This window comes from Rana temporaria, chromosome 5, assembly GCF_905171775.1.
Source record: "Rana temporaria chromosome 5, aRanTem1.1, whole genome shotgun sequence".
In the NCBI taxonomy this organism is placed as follows: Eukaryota; Metazoa; Chordata; class Amphibia; order Anura; family Ranidae; genus Rana; species Rana temporaria.
Window position 1 is genome coordinate 360504603 of NC_053493.1, and position 20321 is coordinate 360524923.

General features: G+C 46.0%; 1 protein-coding gene and 1 non-coding gene across 3 annotated transcripts in view; both read right to left on the reverse strand.

The window, feature by feature from the left end:
* The window catches only part of C5H8orf37 (chromosome 5 C8orf37 homolog), a 35532-nt gene extending 16467 nt beyond the window's left edge, over positions 1-19065 (reverse strand). The window contains exons 1-4 of one of the 2 annotated variants that reach the window (XM_040354733.1): positions 18783-19065; positions 15167-15263; positions 11157-11221; positions 6881-6946 (exon numbers count right to left, since the gene is read on the reverse strand). In XM_040354733.1, the coding sequence (XP_040210667.1) occupies positions 6881-6946; positions 11157-11221; positions 15167-15263; positions 18783-18967 (413 nt within the window). In that variant the 5' untranslated portion in view covers positions 18968-19065. The remainder of the gene's footprint in view (positions 1-6880; positions 6947-11156; positions 11222-15166; positions 15264-18782) is intronic. The other variant, XM_040354734.1, reaches the window with a different exon arrangement.
* Positions 19066-19194: 129 nt separating this feature from the next.
* On the reverse strand, positions 19195-19276 carry TRNAS-AGA. The gene has a single exon. It is a non-coding gene; the product is annotated as a tRNA-Ser (tRNA).
* Positions 19277-20321: the final 1045 nt, after the last annotated feature.

The window sequence follows — 20321 nt, forward strand, 5'->3', positions numbered from 1 at the left end:
TTTTTACTGTGTTTTACTTTGTTTTACTTTTTATACGTTTGAATTTCCCGCCGCCCCCCCCCCTCCTTCCGCCCCCTGCGTCGCGACGCTCGCAGGGAAGGGAATCAGGGGAACACACAGCATCGAGCGGACATCCGCCCGCCGTGCACTGCGAGGATTCAACGCTGGATCGCGGAGAAAAGGTAAGAAAACCTTTTTTCTGCATCGAGCGAGGCATGCCCGAGTGTGACTCGGGGTAACCATTCGCAGCCTGAAAATCTCACCCCGAGTCACACTCGGGAAGACCGCCAGGCAGGTTAAGAATCTATGGATTCTTGCTGATGGAATAACCAGACTATGTGAACAGTAGCAATCGATGTCAGCCCAACATTAGTTTAATAGGGCTGGACGGCCACTACTGTTTACAATTAGCAGCACACAGAGCGTTGAGCTGCAGATATGGACAGATGTCTGAGCGAGGATGCAGTCAGCTCAGTATTACAGTACAAAGTTTCTAAACATGACTGTGCAGTCCTCCAGAGGTTTACCTAATGTATTCAGTAACAGAAATAGAAACAGAGGGGCGCCAAACTCAGGGCAGTATAAATTGTAGGTTTAATGATAAAAACAAGTAGTAACTCACAAATTGGATGAATAAAATCTGCTGCTGATTGTATTCATCCAATTTGTGAGTTACTACTTGTTTTTATCATTAAATCTACAATTTATACTGTACTCAGTTTGGTGCCCCTCTGTTTCTATTTCACTTATGGAGTCTAGTGCTTCGCTCTAATGCCGCGTACACGCGATCGGAAATTCCGACAAGAAAAGTCTGATGTGAGCTTTTGGTTGGAAATTCCGACCATGTGTAGGCTCCATCAGAATTTTTCTGTCGGAAATTCCAAACGTCTGTATGCAATTACGACGTGCAAAAAAACATGCATGCACGGAATCAACTTAATTTTTCTCGGCTTGTTGTAATGTTGTACGTCACTGTGTTCTTGATGGTCGGAATTTTGTGTCACCGTGTGTATGCAACACAAATTCTGTCAGGAAAAATATCCACGGTTTTGTTGTCGGAAATTCTGATCGTGTGTACGCGGCATAAGTGTGCATAAGGGTGCTGCCTCCAGGTTCAGATTCAAAAACATTACAGACTATTTATGGACTACATACATAACATTCCTTTCATGTGTGCATGTCCACACACATTTATATATATATAAAATGTGTGTATCTCGGTTATTCCAGTTTTATCTTATCACTTTATTCTAGTGTCACTGTTCACTATCGTTTTACTCAGTAACAGAACTGATGTGATGCGCCCTTCCCTTATCTCTGCAATATAAGTCCATGTACTGAGGGGTGTGACTGTTACTCAGCTATACAAGGACTATGAAGATATTAAAAGACATGAAACTTTGGACGGTTTCACACTGATCTGCTGCACTTTGGCCGTGGCGCAGTATACTTAAAGTGATTGTAAAGGAATTATTTTTTTCCCTAAATAGCTTCCTTTACCTTAGTGCAGTCCCCCTTACTTTCCTCATCCTTCCATTTTGCTTTTAAATGTCCTTATTTCTCCTGAGAAATCCTCACTTCCTGTTCTGTCTGTAACTCACCACCGTAATGCAAGGCTTTTCCCCTGGTGTGGAGAAAACCTCTTGAGGGGGGAGGGGGCGAGCAGGAGGGTCAGGACACACTCTACTTTGCAGATAAAGGAAGGAGCTGTGTGTTAGTGGGTGTCCTGATACTCCCGCTCGCCCCCTCCCCCCTCAAGAGGCTTTCTCCACACCAGGGAGAAAGCCTTGCATTACGGTGTGTAGTTACAGACAGAAGAACAGGAAGTGAGGATTTCTCAGAAGAAATAAAGACATTTAAAAGCAAAATGGAAGGATGAGGTAAGTGAAGGAGGACTGCACTAAGGTAAAGGAAGCTATTTAGGGAAACATTTTTTTACCTTTACAACCCCTTTAAGGTCTTTGTGTGGGTTAGCTGTGCTTTCCCATAGACTTCTATTATGTTCACCAAGCGCACCAAAAGTCCTGCTTGTAGTGTGCACCCACTTCACCCCCCTGTGATTGGGTGGAGGGGGGGGGATTTTCATGTTCCCCCATACTCTAGTATTTCTCAGATGGTCCAGCAGTTGATCAGAGTGGCAGGAGACTGCAGGGGATGTAAGGATCCCTCTAGTAGGGCAAACAGGCCCGGATTTCCCACAAGGCCACTGAGGCCAGGCCTTGGGGCGGCAGGACTCCAGTGGCATGGAGTCCCCCGACGCTCGAAACATACAGTTAAGGGCAGTAAGTTGTGGGGGAATCCGCTCACTCGTTAACAAGTGATTGCGGCGATGTCGCCGAAATCACTTGTAAAATATGTGCTCCCGTCCGTCCTCCCCTCTCCCCCCCCCCACCCCACATACCTCTCTCTGCTGGCTCTGTCTCCGGGACTCCGTCCTCCCCCCGGCCACCTAGTCTGTCTCCTGTCCCTGCTGCCGATGTACACAGTGAGAGGGGAGAGCTGTGCTCTTCCCATCTCAGCTGTGACAGGAGTTTTAGCACAGTGCTAGGACTCCTGTTTTGGAGGTGACAGGGTCAATAAAGAGAACATGTCACCTCCAATTGCTATCACACAGGAAATTGTTAAGTGAATTTTTTTTTTTATAAAAAATAAATAAATAATAAGAAATAATAAATTAATAAAATAAAAACGTAAAGAATAAGAAAAATAATAAGAAAATGATACAAAAATTAAAAAAAGTAAGCAACAAGCTACAAATAAATACAAATAAAAAAGTAAAAAAACAAAACAAAACATATTTGAACTAACCGTGCCGCACATTCTCCGTTGATTTGGGGGGGGGGGGGGGCGGTTGATGGGGAGGGAGTGCATTGTGGAACCTGGCCTTGGGGCGGCAGGGAGAGCAAATCCGGCCCTGAGGGCAAACCTGTACTTTTAAGTAGTATGGGAAATGTACAGATTCACTTTTAGAGAGTATTGCACTGCTCCTTACTTATAAGAAAATTACAATGATTCTTTATTAGGATTGATGCCAAAAGAGCAATGCAATAGACAACACTCATACTTACAATCAATTATCACATGCTATAATAGGCCCCCTATTAACTTGCATGTAGCTTTCCCAAGGTATGATAAAAATAGTATAAGTCATAAGTAATGATATGAAAGTAGCTACAACACGACAAGCCCCGCCTCTTTTCCCACAGTGACACAACTGGAACCAAAACCTGCGACGTCACTACACAGTGTGTGAACGGTTGTTATGCTGGAAGGCAATCTATCATTAACAGCCATATGAGCGCATTAATTATATGGGCTTGAAAAGGCCAAGCAGGTCCATGGAAATCCCCATGTAGATAGGTCTAATATTTATGCTGGAAATCTTTATGAGTCATATTATTTATGAGGGCACAACTGCTACTACGGTGTCTTCATTAAACATCATTATTACAGGAAACAATGTATCACCAGCTCTTATTAACAACCTTTTTCTTGAGTCATTAATTAACGTTCAAGAGAACATCTGAAACAAACACAAGCTCTGATCTCTGCATGGAAGGAGCAAAATGAAAAGACTGAGCTAATGTATGAGAAAGAAAACATTTTGTAATAGCAAGCATTGTGAATGCTGCAATGGTGCCACCTTCTGGTCATAATAGAATATAACGAACAAGGCAGGGAGAGAATGACTGGGAATGTTATCAAGGCAATTTAGCTGGTCATAGACGGGCAGATGGTTCACCGAGCGTGTTGAGAAATGTGCCTATTGCCACTTATTTTACATTTACACTTATTCTATTTTTTAGAAATCTCTGGGCTAGATTCACATAGAACCACGTATATTTGCGGCGGCGTAACGTATCCGATTTACGTTACGCCTCCGCAACTTAGACGAGCAAGTGCTGTATTCTCAAAGCACTTGCTCCGTAAGTTGCGGCGGCGTAGCGTAAATCGTCCGGCGTAAGCCCGCCTAATTCAAATTTGGATCAGGGGGGCGTGTTTTATGTAAATGTACTGTGACCCGACGTGATTGACGTTTTCCCCGAACGGCGCATGCGCCGTCCGTGGAATTTCCCAGTGTGCATTGCTCCAAAGTACGCCGCAAGGACGTCATTGGTTTCGACGTGAACGTAAATGACGTCCAGCCCCATTCACGGATGACTTGCGCAAACAACGTAACTTTTTCAAATTTCGACGCGGGAACAACGGCCATACTTAACATTGGTACGCCGCACTTACGCCACCATATAGCAGGGGTAACTATACGCCGGGAAAAGCCTAACGTAAATGGCGTAACTTTACTGCGTCGGCCGGGCGTACGTTCGGGAATTTGCGTATCTAGCTAATTTGCATACTCAACGCGGAATTCGACGGAAGCGCCACCTAGTGGCCAGCGTAAATATGCATTTACGATACGACGGTGTAACACAGTTACGCCAGTCGGATCTACGGGAAATCTATGCGTAACTGATTCTAAGAATCAGGCGCATAGATACGACCGCGCAACTTAGAGATACGCCGTCGTATCTCGTTTAAGAATCTGGCCCTCTATGTTCAAGAAAGTGAAAGGTTGGATTGTTTTTAGACATGTGCAATTGTTTTTTTTTCCGAATTCGCATTTTGTCGAAAATTCAACAAATTTGTTAATTCAGAAATATTTGAATTAACAAAAAACTGTTTAACAAATTTTTCAGAAAAGTCGTAAATTCAAAAATAAGAATGGAAATCAGAGAATTTGAAAACTCGAAAAATTTAAAAATCCAAAATAATAACTAACTAATAAGAATAGCTATTAAATTCTAGGTATTGGAATTTCCTTTCAAATTTGGCTGTTAGTGAACGTAACGAATACAAATTTATCTGAAATGACGAATTATCCAAAATAACGAATGCCTCTTCTAAACGAATGGAACCTAACAAATAATAATAATAAAAATGTTTTATTATTATTATTATTATTATTAATAATTTGTTACGTTCCATTCATTTAGATGAGGCATTCGTTATTTTGGATTATTCGTAACATTGGACATGGTTTCCTCTGGGTACTGCAGTTTTACTCGCCTCCACCTATCAGTGATGTGGAGGTTACATGCTTCACTGGCTGGTGTCATCTTCTGTCTGGGTGCTTTGGGTTTTTGGCCTTTTGATTGGCCAGCACATGGGAGCGCGTCTTCCGGCACAGCCAAGGTAGAAATTAGGTAGAAAACCATGAGCCTGCAGGTAAGTTTGAATTATGTGCCAACAAACAGTGCTGCACTACTAAATATTTTATAATATGACTAATCCGTAAGCAATATACTAAGTGAGATGCAATAATGTCACACAAATTGATATTAACTATTAAGCGCTTCCATACATAGCAACCAGTCCATAGCAACCAGACCATAGCAACCAGTCCATAGCAACCCTCCATAGCAACCACTCCATAGCAACCACTCCATAGCAACCACTCCATAGCAACCGTCCATAGAAACCCGTCCATAGCAACCAGTCCATAGCAACCAGTCCATAGCAACCGTCCATAGCAACCAATCCATAGCAACCAGTCCATAGCAACCGTCTATAGCAATCAGTCCATAGCAACCCTCCAAAGCAACCAGTCCATAGCAACCGTCCATAGCAACCCATCCATAGCCATCAGTCCATAGAAACCAGTCCATAGCAACCCTCCATAGCAACCAGTCCATAGTAATCCTCCATAGCAACCAGTCCATAGCAACCATTCCATAGCAACCATTCCATAGCAACCAGTCCATAGCCATCAGTCCATAGAAACCAGTCCATAGCAACCCTTCATAGCAACCAGTCCATAGAAACCAGTCCATAGAAACCCTCCATAGCAACCAGTTTTTGATGGGGCAAATAGGATGGTGCAGTTTTGATGGTGCAGTTTTGATGGGGTAGTTTTTGATGGAGCAGTTTTTGATGGGGCAATGGACCGAACTGGATCGACACACTGTTGGATCACATTTACATCTCCAGGGGCACCGTCTCCGGTCAGGAGTATTGGTGGAGACAAGACCACGCCGCACAATTTCCCCAGAAATTTTATCTTTTCTAGTTCATCATGTTAGAACAAAGAACAAAGAGAAAACTAAAAATTTTGTGCGAAACTGAGTAAATCTGCTACAGAGACGTTTAAGTTTACGGCATTGCTGCAATGAGTCGTTTGAGATGTTTTGAGTGGCATGCACGCTTCAAGAGCGGAAGATCAGCACTGGAAAAAGACGAGCGATCAGGAAGACCTTGAATGAGCTCAACCACCAAAAATGTTGAAACCATTCAGCAACCTGTGCTTGACACGTGCCGAAAAGGAGACTACCAGGACACATTCCAGAAGTGCTAGCCCCCTAGCAGTAAAAGCCTTCACTGCCAGTCACATTTATACAGTAATCATTGCATTTTTATAGCACTGTTGAATGGTCCCAAAGTAGCGTCAAAAGTGTCCGATGTGTCCGCCATAATGTCACAGTCACGATAAAAAAAAAAAAAAATCGTTGCCAAATCCTCTGGGGCTGAAGTGGTTGAAGAACAATAAGAGCCAGTTCACACTGGGGCGGCACGACTTCGGGGGCGACTCGGCAAGTCGTCCTGAAGACGACTTCAGAGGCGATTAGCAAAACGACTTCTGTCTAGAAGTCAATGCAAATCGCTCCGAGTCGCCCCCAAAGTCGTACAGGAACCTTTTTCTAAGTCGGAGCAACTTGCGTCGCTCCTATTAGAACGGTTCTGGTGAATAGAATGAGACGCGACTTGTCAGGCGGCTGAGTCGCCTGACGAGTCGCCCCAGTGTCAACCGGCTCTTACAGTCTTACCATCTCCAAATACAAGTTATATTTCACAAAATCGAATGATATTTGTAAGACACAAAACTTACCGTTCAGATATATTTGTCCCAACACCGAAGGGAACCATAGTCCCACCAAGGTAGACTGGACAACACCTACAATACAGAAATGCAATTGGAATCTTCATTTGTCTAAATTATTTCATGATTCATAACAATAAGCACAACTGAGCTCAATGTATTTTTTTCTGGTAGTCTATACATTTCTTAAAGTAGCCACAATCATTTTATTAAAGCCAAAAACAAAAATCGAATATATTGCAACTCACCAATCCCTTAGTAATGGTGGCCACATTTATTTTCTTATTTTAAGCATTTTTCTTTTTTTTTTTACCTGGTGATCAAGCCAGGAAGACACTTCTTGTCTTAGGGTGTCACCGCTTTGACTAGAGCAACGATGGAGACATCTTTGGACAGCAGCTTTGTCAGTCTGGGGAGAGGGTAGTGCTAGATGTACTAGAACATTGGTTCTCAACCTTCCTAGTGCCGTGACCCCTTGATAAAATTTCCCAAGTTGTGGGGACCCCTAACAGTAAAATTATTTTCGTAGTGTGGGTTGTCAGCACGCAAGGCAAGACAAGTAGTTTGAGCCCCTAACCCACGAGACCCTTCCACTCGTACAGTATTAAAACCCTTATGGTACATTTTAGGCTGTACCAAATTCAGAAAGATGATACGACGGCGTATCTCCGGATACGCCGTTGTATCTCTGAGTGTGCGTGGTCGTAACTATGCGACTGATTCAGAGAATCAGTTACGCATAGATTCCCCTAAGATCCGACTGGCGTAAGTGTCTTACACCGTCGTATCTTAGGCTGCATATTTACGCTGGCCGCTAGGTGGCGCTTCCGTATAGTTACGCAATGAATATGCTCATTAGGTAGATACGCCGATTCAGAAACGTACGTCCGGCGCATCATTTTATGTCGTTTACGTTAGGCTTTTTTCGGCGTAAAGTTACCCCTGCTTTATGAGGCGTAGCTAATGTTAAGTATGGACGTCGTTCCCGCGTCGAGTTTTGAACATTTTACGTAGTTTGCGTAAGTCGTTCGTGAATAGGGCTGGACGTAAGTTCCGTTCACGTCTAAATCAATGACGACTTGCGGCGTAATTTAGAGCATTCGCACTGGGATTTTTTCACGAGCGGCGCATGCGCCATTCGTAAAATACCTGGGGTCACAGTGAATTTACATAAAACACGCCCACATCATCCCCATTTGAATTAGGCGGGCTTACGCCGACACACATACGTTACGCCGCCGTAACTAAGGGCGCAAGTTCTTTCTGCATACGGAACTTGCGCTCTAAGGTACGGCGGCGTACCGTATATGAGATACGTTACGCCGTGCCGACAGATACTACAATGTATCTGAATCTGGCCCTCTATGTTCTCCTTTCTTTCCCTTTTATCTCTCTTTATCCTAATTTCTTGTTTTTTTACCCCCATCCGTCTCCAGCTGTCTTTCTTGCTCTTTCTCTCCCTTTTTTATTTGTTCCTCTCCCTTTCATGTATTCTCTATTTTATTTCCTTCTCTTACTCCTTGGTGGGTAGGTGGGGGGTATGGGTGAACGGCAGTTCTGGCGGGGGGGGGGTTTGGGATGAGTGGCAGTGCTGCGGGGAGTTCTGATTGGCCAACTTAGGTGCTCCTGATCATGGTCATCTGCTGATCTGAGTACTGTAGTGGGGACTTTTAATGGCCATTATAATCACAGGTAGTGTTACTCACTGTTTCCAGCTTCACTGTTTCTCCGACTTTGTGGTGTCTCGTAGCAGCGACACCTATGTTGAAATCAGGAGATAGGGTCTCCTCCAGCCCCTCCCACTTCACATTCCTCACCAGTCAGCTGACCTCTAGTCTCTGCCCCCCAGCCATGCTGTGAACTGAATGGGCGGCTGCAAAAACAGTGAGTGTGCAGCCGCAAAAAGGCTGGGAGAGAGAGTGGTGCGGGCTTCGGTAACAGCCCAGGATCTGGTTCCCGACCCCCAGGTTGAGGACCACTGTGCTAGCAGTATTTGGCCGCTAGCGGCCGAAAAAGGGTTAATACTGCCGGCAATGCAACTCTACAGAGGCGCATTGCCGGCAGTATTATCGCGATATCTCATTGTTTTCAATGGGAAGGAGCGGTGGAGGAGCGGTAAACACACCGCCCTGGCCTCTCACCGCTCCAAAGATGCTCCTGGCAGGACTTTTGGAGCGGTCCCGCCAGCGCATCACCTCAGTGTGAAAGCACTCGGGCTTTCACATTGAGAATTTAGTTTTTCAGGCGGTATTTAGGTGCTATTTTTAGCGCTAAACTGCCTGAGAAAATCCTCAATGTGAAAGGGGTCTTAGGCTAACAAATGAAAGCAGAACTCCAGCTAAACCCAGTTTCACATGTGCTTCAGCTTGTATAAAAGCAGTGTAACAGCAAGCCTTGACAAAGCATTTGCAGAGCTTTCACCAGCCTTTTTTGACACGTTCAGTAACCCTCCGTTCCTAATGCGAGTGCTGACTGCCACTTTAATTAGCTGCTAACAGGCTACAGAACTTCTTGAAGCTTGTTGAAAGCCTACTAAAGCTTAACCTTTTCGCTGTCAGAGCCATTTTTGAATTTTGTACACACATTTAAAAAATATTTTAGGCCTTAAGATTACACAAAACCACCAAAGATTATTTGTTTTCTGAAAGCAGACACCCTAGAGAATAAAATAGTGGTAGTTTCAGGTTTTTATCTCACGTTAAAGGTCTAGGAAATGCTAGATTTTAATAAAAAACGTGAATTCTAGGGCAAACAAATGCAATAAACTACCCACATTTTTGGAAAAAATATAAAAGACAAGGTTACACCAGGTAAATAGATACCCAACATACCAAACCTTAAATTTAAATACACCCGTGAAATGGTGAGGAACTTCAATACCCTGTATTTCTTACGATTTAAAAGCCCCTATAGGTCATCAGTTTAGTGTTATGGAGGAGTTCTGGTGCTAGAAATATTGCTCTCACTCCAGCGTGTGTGGCGATATGTAACAATTGTATTGCAATCGACACTTTCTTTTTTTTTTTTTTCAACACTTTCATGCGTCAGGCGCCCCATATGCGTTTACATTTGTATGGACGTATGTATATGTGGGGGCCTCAAGAAAGAGAGTCAAGGGCTGAACAACATTCTTTAACAACTTCAGCTCTGGAAGATTTTTTTAATTGGTCATTAAAACCAATTGTGTGTAGGCTCCAGAGCATTTTTCTCAATGTGAAAAATGGGAATTAAAAATTTAGAACATGCTCTATTTTTTCTCGTTGTGAAAAACGGTCATGTGTAAGCTTTAACGACGGGGAAAAAACGTGCATGCTCAGAAGCATGAGAATGAGAAGGGAAATTTGCATAATCAGCCCAAAGGGTGTCGCCAATCGAATGGAACTTCCCCTTTATAGTGCCGGTGTACGTGTTGTACGTACCTGCGCTTTGCTCGAGCAAGCTTGACAAGAATCACATCGAGAAAAACTTTGGCCCAGATTCTCATACATTAACGTTGCTCCTGGGCAGCGTAATGTATGTGCTGTACGCTACACCGCCGCAGGTTTACAGGTTTACATCCTGATTCTCAGAACACTTACCTGTAAACTTGCGGCGGTGTATCGTTAATTCGCTCGGCGCAAGCCCGCCCAATTCAAATCGGGCGGGCACCATTTAAATTAGGCGCGCTCCCGCGCCGAGCGTACTGCGCATGCTCCGTCGGGTAAATTACCCGACGTGCATTGCGCTAAATGACGTCGCCCCGACGTCATTTGCTTAGACGTTTACGTAAATGGCGTCCAGTGCCATTCACGGACGTCTTACGCAAACTACGTATTTTTTTTAAACTTCGACGCGGGAACGACGGCCATAGTTAACATTGGTTGCCCCTGCTAATAGCAGGGGCAACCTTACGCATCGCGTACACTACGGAAACAACGTAAATTCTCAGCGTCGGATGCGCGTAGGTTCGGGAATCTCGCGTACTTACCTCATTTGCATAGACGACGGGGAAAACGACGATGCGACACCTAGCGGCGGGAAAAAAAATTACTTTTAAGATCTGACAGCGTAACAGCCTTACGCCTGTCAGATCTAATGGGTATCTATGCGCAACTGATTCTAAGAATCTTTTGCATAGATACCCGGGGCCAGATGAGGAGTTACGACGGCGCTAATGGTGTTGCGCCATCGTAACGCCTTTGAGAATCTGGCCCTTTGTTTTTTCCATAACATTAAAAATGGTCGTGTGTACGCGGCATAAGACTTCAGTATCTTTTACATAAGTAATAATCAAAATTTTACTCACTTTTTACTGTGTGGTTGATTGGCTATTTTACTAGTCTTCTGATTCAAAGGTTTTGTCCTATGTGCCTAAAACAGAAATAATACATGTTATCCTGCTGTAACTGGTCAGTAAATCAAACATCGCATTTTATATGGTATATGCACTTTTTTTTTCATTTAGGATAGAGCAGGGGTTGCCAAACTTTTCAATCGAAGGGCCAGTTTATTGTCTTCAAGCTTTAGAAGGGCCAGGCTGTGGCCAGCGGGGGCAGAAAATGTCCTGGGCTTGGCATCATTGAGAATAAATATGGCCTCAGGGTTGGTGGTCAGTAAGAGGAGGAGTAGTGCCCCTATTAGTAGGAGGAATAGTATCCCATCATTGGTATCATTGGAAGAAATAGTGCCTCCTTGTTGGTGTCAGTGGAAGGAATAGTACCTCATATCAGTGAGAGGGATAGTGCCCGAGGGCCGGATAAAGGCTAACAAAGGGCCACATCTGGCCCTCAGGCCGCAGTTTGGAGACCCCTGGAATAGAGCAAGAGAGTGTTAAAATTATAACCCCGTCAGATTTTTTTTTTTTTTTTTTGCCATCTCTCTCCCATTGTGCAGATTTCCCTTAATTTCCTGTCCCATAGTCAAAACAGGAAGTGAGAGGAAATCCCTACAAATTAAGGCAATTCTATAGGGACCCCCACGTAACACCAGAACTAGTGCCCCCCATTGGGAGATTTACCCTCTATTCCCTCTGTATGCTGTAAAATACCTGGTTGATCCTGCTTGTCCCTGTGTCCCTAAGTGTGTTGACTGTGGTAATCATGGCTGCTGATCCAGGATATCTTGGTCAGTTTACATCATCCCACAGTCTCTCTCCTCCTTCCCTCCCTGCCTGACAGCTCAGCGATGTGAGAGCTGATCTGCTCCCCGCCCCTCCCGCTATATCGTGTTGCTGTAAAGTCATTGTGCTTAATTACTGGAAGCCCCTCTGTTATAGCAAGATATACAGTACAATATCTGTGTTTGTTCTTTTTTTTTTAAGAAGCTAAATACAGGACTTAGTGCCAATGTGCGGTCACATGACCTCTCGCCGCTCTCCTCCTCTCCTCCCGGCTGACGTCAGAGAGGAATCGCAGCCCCTCCCACAGGATATTTAGCTGCATAATTTTAAACAGATACTGCACTGTATTTCTTGTTGTAACAGAGGGGTTTCCATCAATAATGCACAATGACTTTACAACCACTTTAACTACCGTATTTATCGGCGTATACCGTGCACTTTTTTGTCCTGAAAATCAGGTGCAAAATCGTGGGTGCGCATTATACGCCGATACCCGCTTTCCCGCGCCGAGTTTTGAATACTGCGCCGACATATACAGAGTGCAGTACACTCGGGTATAGTCGGCCAGTCTCGGCTCCTTCCGCGCTCACGTCCTGGACGTACAGGACGTCAGCGCGGGTAGCCGAGCATTGCCGACAATACACGAGTGTACTGCACTCTGTATATGTCGGCGCAGTATTCAAACTCGGCGCGGAAAACGAGCGGGGAGGACGCCGCAGAAGGACGCCGGACCCGCCGCAGAGGACACCGGACCCGCCGCAGAAGGACACCCGAAGCCGCAGAAGGACACCCGAAGCCGCAGAAGGATGCCGGACCCGCCGAAGAGGACACCCGAAGCCGCAGAAGGACGCCGGACCCGACGAGGCCGCCGATGGACGCCGCGCAAGACACCAAAACTGTAAGTACCAAAAAAACTTTTTTTCCACAGGATTGGGGGCCACTTTAGGGGTGCGCGGTATACGCGGGAGCGCGTTATACCGCGATAAATACGGTATCTTGAAGTTTATACATGTACTTTGTGAAGTTCCTAACACACATACACTTTGGCCCAGATTCAGGTAGATCCGCGCAATATTTGCGTGGGCAAAGGGCAAAGATTTTCCTCTGCGCCCACGCAAATATTTCGATTTGCCCGCGATTCACGGAGCAGTAGCTCCGTAAATTGCGCAGGCGCTATGCTAATTTGCCCTGCGTAAGGGCGCCTAATGTAAATGATTCCGCCGGGGCGGGAATCATTTAAATTAGGCGCGCTCCCGTGCCGAGCGAACAGCGCATGCTCCGTCGGGAAACTTTCCCGACGTGCATTGCGGCAAATGACGTCGCAAGGACGTCATTTGCTTCTAAGTGAACGTGAATGGCGTCCAGCGCCATTCACGAATCACTTACGTAAACGACGTTGAATTCAAATTTCACGAGCGGGAAGGGTGGCTATACTTTAGCATTGGCTGCGCCTACTATGAGTAGGAGCAGCCTTACGCTAAAGTCGCCGTACGGAAACTCCGTACCTTGCGTGCGCAGGGCCCGCGCAACTTTTGTGAATCGGTGGTAGTATGCAATTTGCATACTATACGCCGATCACAATGGCCGCGCCACCTAGCGGCCAACGCAAGAATGCAGCCTGAGATATGAAGGCATAAGGAGGCTTATGTCTGTCATATCCTAGGCTGCAGTCCGCGTAGCGATGTTCCTGAATCAGGGGCATTCGCTACGCGGGAGCAAAACAGCTATTGCGCCGCGCAACCTATGGTTGCGCGGGCGCAATAGCTTCTTGAATCTGGGCCTTTATTGAATTATGTAACATGTATTCACTATGCCCTGTGTGTAGACATTGCTGTGTCACACAAATCACAGAGCCTGCCTTCTGAACTACAGAGAAGCTGAGATGAGGAGTTTCAGGAGGCGGAGTCAGTACAGGAATCCCAGCTTTGCATTTCGCAAGGTACCATGGGATATTGAGTCCTTATAAATTTAAAGTAAACAACAAAAGGAGGAGTTGCAAAGAATGCAGGGAATCCAGAAAGTTGTGCAAAGTTTTCCCTTAGGGCCAGTTCACACCACATGCAGTCCAGTTTGGTTTCTGCATCCAAAACGCATGGAAAGTAGGTTATATATGTTTTTTAATGGCATAGTTCACACCAGTGCTTGCAGTTCCAGTTCTAGAAAAAAAGATCCTCCAGAGTTACCATGGGCCTCTTGGCTGCTTCTCTGATTAATGCTCTCCTTGCCCGGCCTGTCAGTTTAGGTTGATGGCCATGTCTTGGTAGGTTTGCAGTTGTGCCATACTCTTTCCATTTTCGGATGACGTATTGAACAGTGTCTGTGAGATATTCAAAGCTTGGGATATTTTATTATAACCTAACCCTGCGTTAAACTTTTTCACAACTTTATCCCTGACCTGCCTGGTGTGCTCCTTGGCCTTCATGATGCGGTTTGTTCACTAAGGTTCTCTAACAAACCTCTGAGGTCTTCACAGAACAGCTGTATTTATAATTAGATTAAATTACACTCAGGTGGACTCAATTTGATAATTAGATGACTTTTTTAAATCAAATCAAAGTCCTGCGTACATGAGCCAAGTAGTTTCAATAAAGGAGAAGTGTGGGGTACTCAAACAAACATTTATATTCACCTCTATGTCCCTCGACGCCTCTAAGCCCAAGAACTGAGCGATCACATGATCGCTGATCACTCAGCTCTCATTCGCTCAGAGCACAAAGCCGTGACTATTAGTCACCGCTGTCTGCTCTTCCCATCCAGCGCTCTCTGGAGCACCAGGCAGGAGAGGGGGTCATTGGTTAATGCACTTAGTGGGGCACTAAGAGGCTAAGCTAGCTGCCAGTCAGGAGTCTGGGTGGATCCTGACAATAATCTTGGGATCCTTCCAGATTCTGGAAAGGCTCTGTGACATCAACCAACAGCAGGCTTTGGTTTTAGTAAGTGCACCCCTGTGACTCTAATGAAATGTATGACCAAACAAGCTTTGGCCATGCTTCTCTTTTAATGAATATTTATAAGTATATAACTTGAATAAATTATATCGTGAACACATTTTTTTGCATTCAGATTTAGTTCAGAAAGCTGAATGGAGAAGGAAGACATGTTGCCAACGTTGATTTCCACTTCTTGACTACAAACAATAATTACAGTTACATTCTTCAATACATATAACTGAGAAAAGTGATCCCTATAATATGCACCTTGGTGTCTCCGTGTATGTGAACATCAAGTATATTTTCAATCAGGTCATCAACGTCTTCCTCATCGGTGGATACATTCGCATCGGAGGTCTTCCACCTGCAAATAATCAGAGATCCTACCTTAGAATCTATTCAGGGGCAAATCACCTTGATATGGGCCTGTATGTAGATTATTCTGATTATCAGTACATAGCATGGAGCAAACATTTCCACCCAGCTCATCCAATTTCCTCACCCCTCACACCATCCATGGACTTTAGGAACACTTCCAGGTAATTGTATACATTTCAATCTACATCAATTAACCACTTCAATACCGGGCCCTTCCACCCCCTTCCTGCCCAGACAAATTTTCAGATTTCAGGGAAATCTCCCCATGGAGACACAGATACCAAAAAAACAAAACTGACAGGAGACACTCCCTTACTCTATCAAAAAAATAAATAATCAGATGTAAGCCCCTCTGGTCCTTTTCCGGCTATAACTGCCCTATTTCATGGGATATGGCTTCTTCCACAGAAATGCTCAAATAAAAAGAAAGACTTCTCATCGTGCAATATGTAAAAACCTTCTTAGTTTATTAAAAATCCATCATAGTTACGCTCACACTTAAACCATAATGTATAACAGCATAAAAAAAAACAAAATTAATCTGTGCAGCTTGGTAATCTCAGGGGCCACCCTGAGGAAGTCACGTGACTAGTGACGCAACACATTGGGAGGAGCCCGTGATGTAATTTCTGGTGTCTCCAAGACCCAGAAAAAGCGCTGAAAGGTTAGTGAGCTGCACAGATTAGTTTTATTTGTATTAAGCACTGAAGCATAGAAAGCATAGATTCGCACAGAAGCGAGCGGCACAGATTCGTTTGAATTAAAGTAAATTTTGTAAAGTTTTGTTTTTTTCCCCATAAAAATAACAAACATGTTATACTAACCTGCTCGGTTTCAGTGGATTTTCTCATAGCAGCCTGAATCCTCCTCTTATTGGGTGCTCCGCCAGTAAATTATCTATGTTTTGTCAGTAAAAACATGCTGTGGGGGGTGTGGTCTGGACTGCGTCTGGGTGGGGTTAGGAAGAGGGGGCCTATAGCTGTGTCTGTGTGGGGTTAAGAAGGGGCGTGATCTTTCCTGGATGGGGTTAGGAAGAGGTGTGGCCTGGACTGAGTGTGTGTGTGCTTGTCTGGGCTAGAAAGGGGTATGGCCTAGATGGGGTTAGGAAGGGGTGTACTATGGGCTGTGCCTGTGTGAGGGCTAGGAAGGGGTGTGGCATGGATGGTAGAAGGGGTGTGGCCTGGACTGTGTCTGGGTGGGGTTAGGAAGGGGCATGCCTATGGTTGTGTCTGGGTGGGGTTAGGAAAGGGCATGCCCTTGTCTGGATGTGGTTAGAAAGAGGTGTGCAAAAAAGGTGTCCACTACCCCCACCTACAACTGGCCATTTCAGCAAGTAGCATTGGAAGGCAAAATATGATATAAACAAGGCCAAGGATAAATCCAAGGAAAGATCTAAACGTACTCACGACCAGCCCGCTGACAACCGCATCAATCTATCTAACACTATGCGTTAAAACAGGCATTTAGTCTGGCAACGCACTGACACCTTGTGCAGGGTGTTCAGTGTGCCCCTGTACCTTTAAGAAGGGGTGGCTCCCTTCAGTCCACCTGACCTCCACCTATCAGAATGCATGTGCTTCCATTGTGGAGTCACTCATAATTAGCGATAGGACTACAGATACCAGGGTGCCGTGACGAGGCTCTGTGGCTTACGCATGTGTTTTAAAATGTATGCAGACTAAATCCCTGTTTTAACGCATACTGTTAGATGGTTGGTGCCTAAGCTTGGATCTTTCCTTGGATTTATATCACAGGAAGAGGGGTGGCCTGGGCTGGGTGTGTGTTTCTCCGGGCTGTGTTAGAAAGGGCTATGGCCTAGGTGGAGTTAGGAAGGGGTGTACCCTGGGCTGTGCCTGTGATAGGGTTAGGAAAGGGTGTGGCAGTGGCGGAACTACCAGGGTCGCAGTTATGACTGGGCCCTGGCGTTCTGCCATAGGCCCCTCCCCTAGGAAAATCCGGTTTAGACACACTGGGCACTAGATGACCTCCTAGCACTGGCCCCTCCTATCTACCTCCTGCTGCCCCCAGGCCCCTGTGTACTCCTTCATTCCCCACAGTGCTGCCGGCTTCCCCCTTTCGTCTCCTGCCAACTGCTGTGGGGTATGTGTCAGGGAGGAGAGAGGGGAAAGGGCCCTTTCCTTGTCTTAATGATTAGAGTCAGCGATCCGTATCACTCACTGACTCTGTTCATTCATACCTGAGGCATAATAAATTGTGTTTACTATGCTTCAAATGTACAGAACTATTCCTGCTCACTTATTCTGTGCAGCTGAGACGGCAGAGATGGAGATTGAGGGCTGTGTCTTCAGTCTCCTTTCTCTGTCTCAAAGGTGAAACTTTAGAGGTCTGTTTAGACCCCTAATATCTCACCAAAGACCGCCAACACGGCATCTAATTTTTTTTTTTTTTAAATAATGAAAAATAAAAATGTAAAAATAAATAAAATAAAATGGTCAAAACTAATAAACAAATAAAATAACAATGGCTGCGTCTGGGTGGGGTTAGGAAGGTGCGCACCTATAGCTGCGTCTCGGTAGGGTTAGGAAGGGGCGCACCTATGGCTGCGTCTAGGTGGGGTTAGGAAGGGGCGTATCTATGGCTGCATCTGGGTTAGAAAGAGGCATGAGAGGCTGCGTCAGGGAGGGGTCAGGAAGATGCGCACCTATGGCTGCGTCTGGGAGGGGTTGGGAAGGGGCGCACCTATGGCTGCGTCTGGGTGGGGTTAGGAAGGGGCGCACCTATGGCTGCGTCTGGGTGGGGTTAGGAAGGGGCGCACCTATGGCTGCGTCTGGGTGGGGTTAGGAAGGTGCGTGCCTATGGTTGCGTCTGGGTGGGGTTAGGAAGAGGCGCACCTATGGTTGCGTCTGGGTGGGGTTAGGAAGGGGCGTACCTATGGTTGCGTTTGGGTGGTTAGAAAGGGGCGTACCTATGGCTGCGTCTGAGTGAGGTTAGGAAGGGGCGTGTCTATGGCTGCATCTAGGTTAGAAAGAGGCGTGCCTATGGCTGCGTATGGGTGGGGTTACGAAGGGGCGTACCTATGGCTGCGTCTGGGTGGCGTTAGGAAGGGGCGCGCCTATGGCTGCGTCTGGGTGGCGTTAGGAAGGGTGCGCGTCTATGGCTGCGTCTGGGTGGGGTTAGGAAGGGGCGCACCTATGGCTGCATCTGGGTGGGGTTGGGAAGGGGCGCACCTATGGCTGCGTCTGAGTAGGGCACACCTATGGCTGCGTCTTGGTGGGGTTAGGAAGGGGCGCGCCTATGGTTGTGTCTTGTCTGGGTGGGGTCAGAAAGGGGCGTGCCTATGGCTGCATCGGGTTAGAAAGGGGCGTACCTATGGCTGCGTCTGGGTGGGGCTAGGAAGGGGTGTGCCTATATGTCTGGGAGGGGTTAGGAAAGGGGCGTAACTATGGCTGTACCTGAGTAGGGTTAGGAAAGGGGCGCGCCCTTGTTTGGATAGGGTTAGGAAGAGGTGCGGCCTGGGCGGGGTTATAGCAGTAAACTTGCGGACAGTAGCGGGGTGATGAGCGGTAACCCTGGGCCTTGTAGTTCCCCATGCTCCAGGTACACTGACCTTCTGGACTCCTTCCCGCGCTCTCCATCCGCCCGGCACGCCGCTCCTTTGCCCCTAGGTTCGGGCCGGCAGTATTTCCTCTCTACCTCGTCCAGCAGCGAGTCCAAATCACCATCGGCCATGAAGAAGTCCTCCCCGGGTCTAGCGCAGTAGCTTGTTGCTAGGAGACCGCCTACAGGAAGCCGCTGGAGTCAAAAGGCATTATAAACCTGCGCACGCGCAGTAGTCAATGAAGTGACCTGTAATCCAGCGCGCTCCATCTGTTCCCTGCTGACCTCCGCGTCCCTGTCCCGTGCACGGTGTGGCCGTTTTGCAGCGTTCATAAATAAAATCGTAAATTAAAAACGTTCGTAGTCGGCAGGATTTGAACCTGCGCGGGGAGACCCCAATGGATTTCTAGTCCATCGCCTTAACCACTCGGCCACGACTACTTTATGTACCAATTTTAGGACAATCTAATGTATTTCTATCTGGGATCACTATTTTATTATAGATAAAAAGAATCACATTATTTAAAATAATTAAGTAAATATCAATAATACATTAAAATAGTAAATAAAATATCAACAGTCCTTTGGCATAATTTACACGGCATCATTCCTGCAAACAGATCCATTATGGCGCGATTAGATGTGGTTGCACGTGTGTGCATGTTCTTACACGCATTTATACGCATTTACGTCCGCATGTGTCTTGCCGGTCCTGCTGGGCTCTACACATGTGCAGACGTGTTTACACGAGCAAATGTATTAAAAACACAGAAATTTCACGGGCCGGGACGCAACTTTTTTTTTTATTCAAACACAGCAAGCACAAAACGCACAGATCTGAATGGTCAAATTCATTCGCATGGTGTTGTATCAGATGTGCGCTCTTTGGATTTTTTATTTACATGTGAACAAACCTTTTGGGCCAGATTCACATACATTTAGTTAGGCGCAGAGTATCAGAGATACACTACGCCGCCGTACCTTACCTGGCGTATATTCAAATCCTCAGCGAGTTTGCGCTGTAAGTTACGGCAGCGTAGTGTATTTCTGGCGGCGGATTTCAAATAGGGCGGGTTGGGGGCGGGTTTCATTTAAATGAAGCGCGTCCCCGTGCCGAATGAACTGCGCATGCGTCGTCGCGAAATTTCCCGCCGTGCATTGCGCTAAATGACGTCGCTTGGACGTCATTTTTTTTAACTTAGACGTGAGTTACGTCCATCCCTATTCACGGACGACTTACGCAAAAAAAAAAAAAATTCAAATTTCGACGCGGGAACGACGGCCATACTTAACATGGCAAGTCTATCTATACGTCGCAAAATACCAGCTTTAACTATACGCCGGAAAAAGCCGACTACAGACGACGTTACAAAATGCGACGGCCGCGCGTACGTTCGTGGATCGTCGTAAATCGCTAATTTGCATCCCTGACGCGGAAAATGACGCAAACTCCACCCTTCAGGCGCCGAAGTATTGCACCTACGAT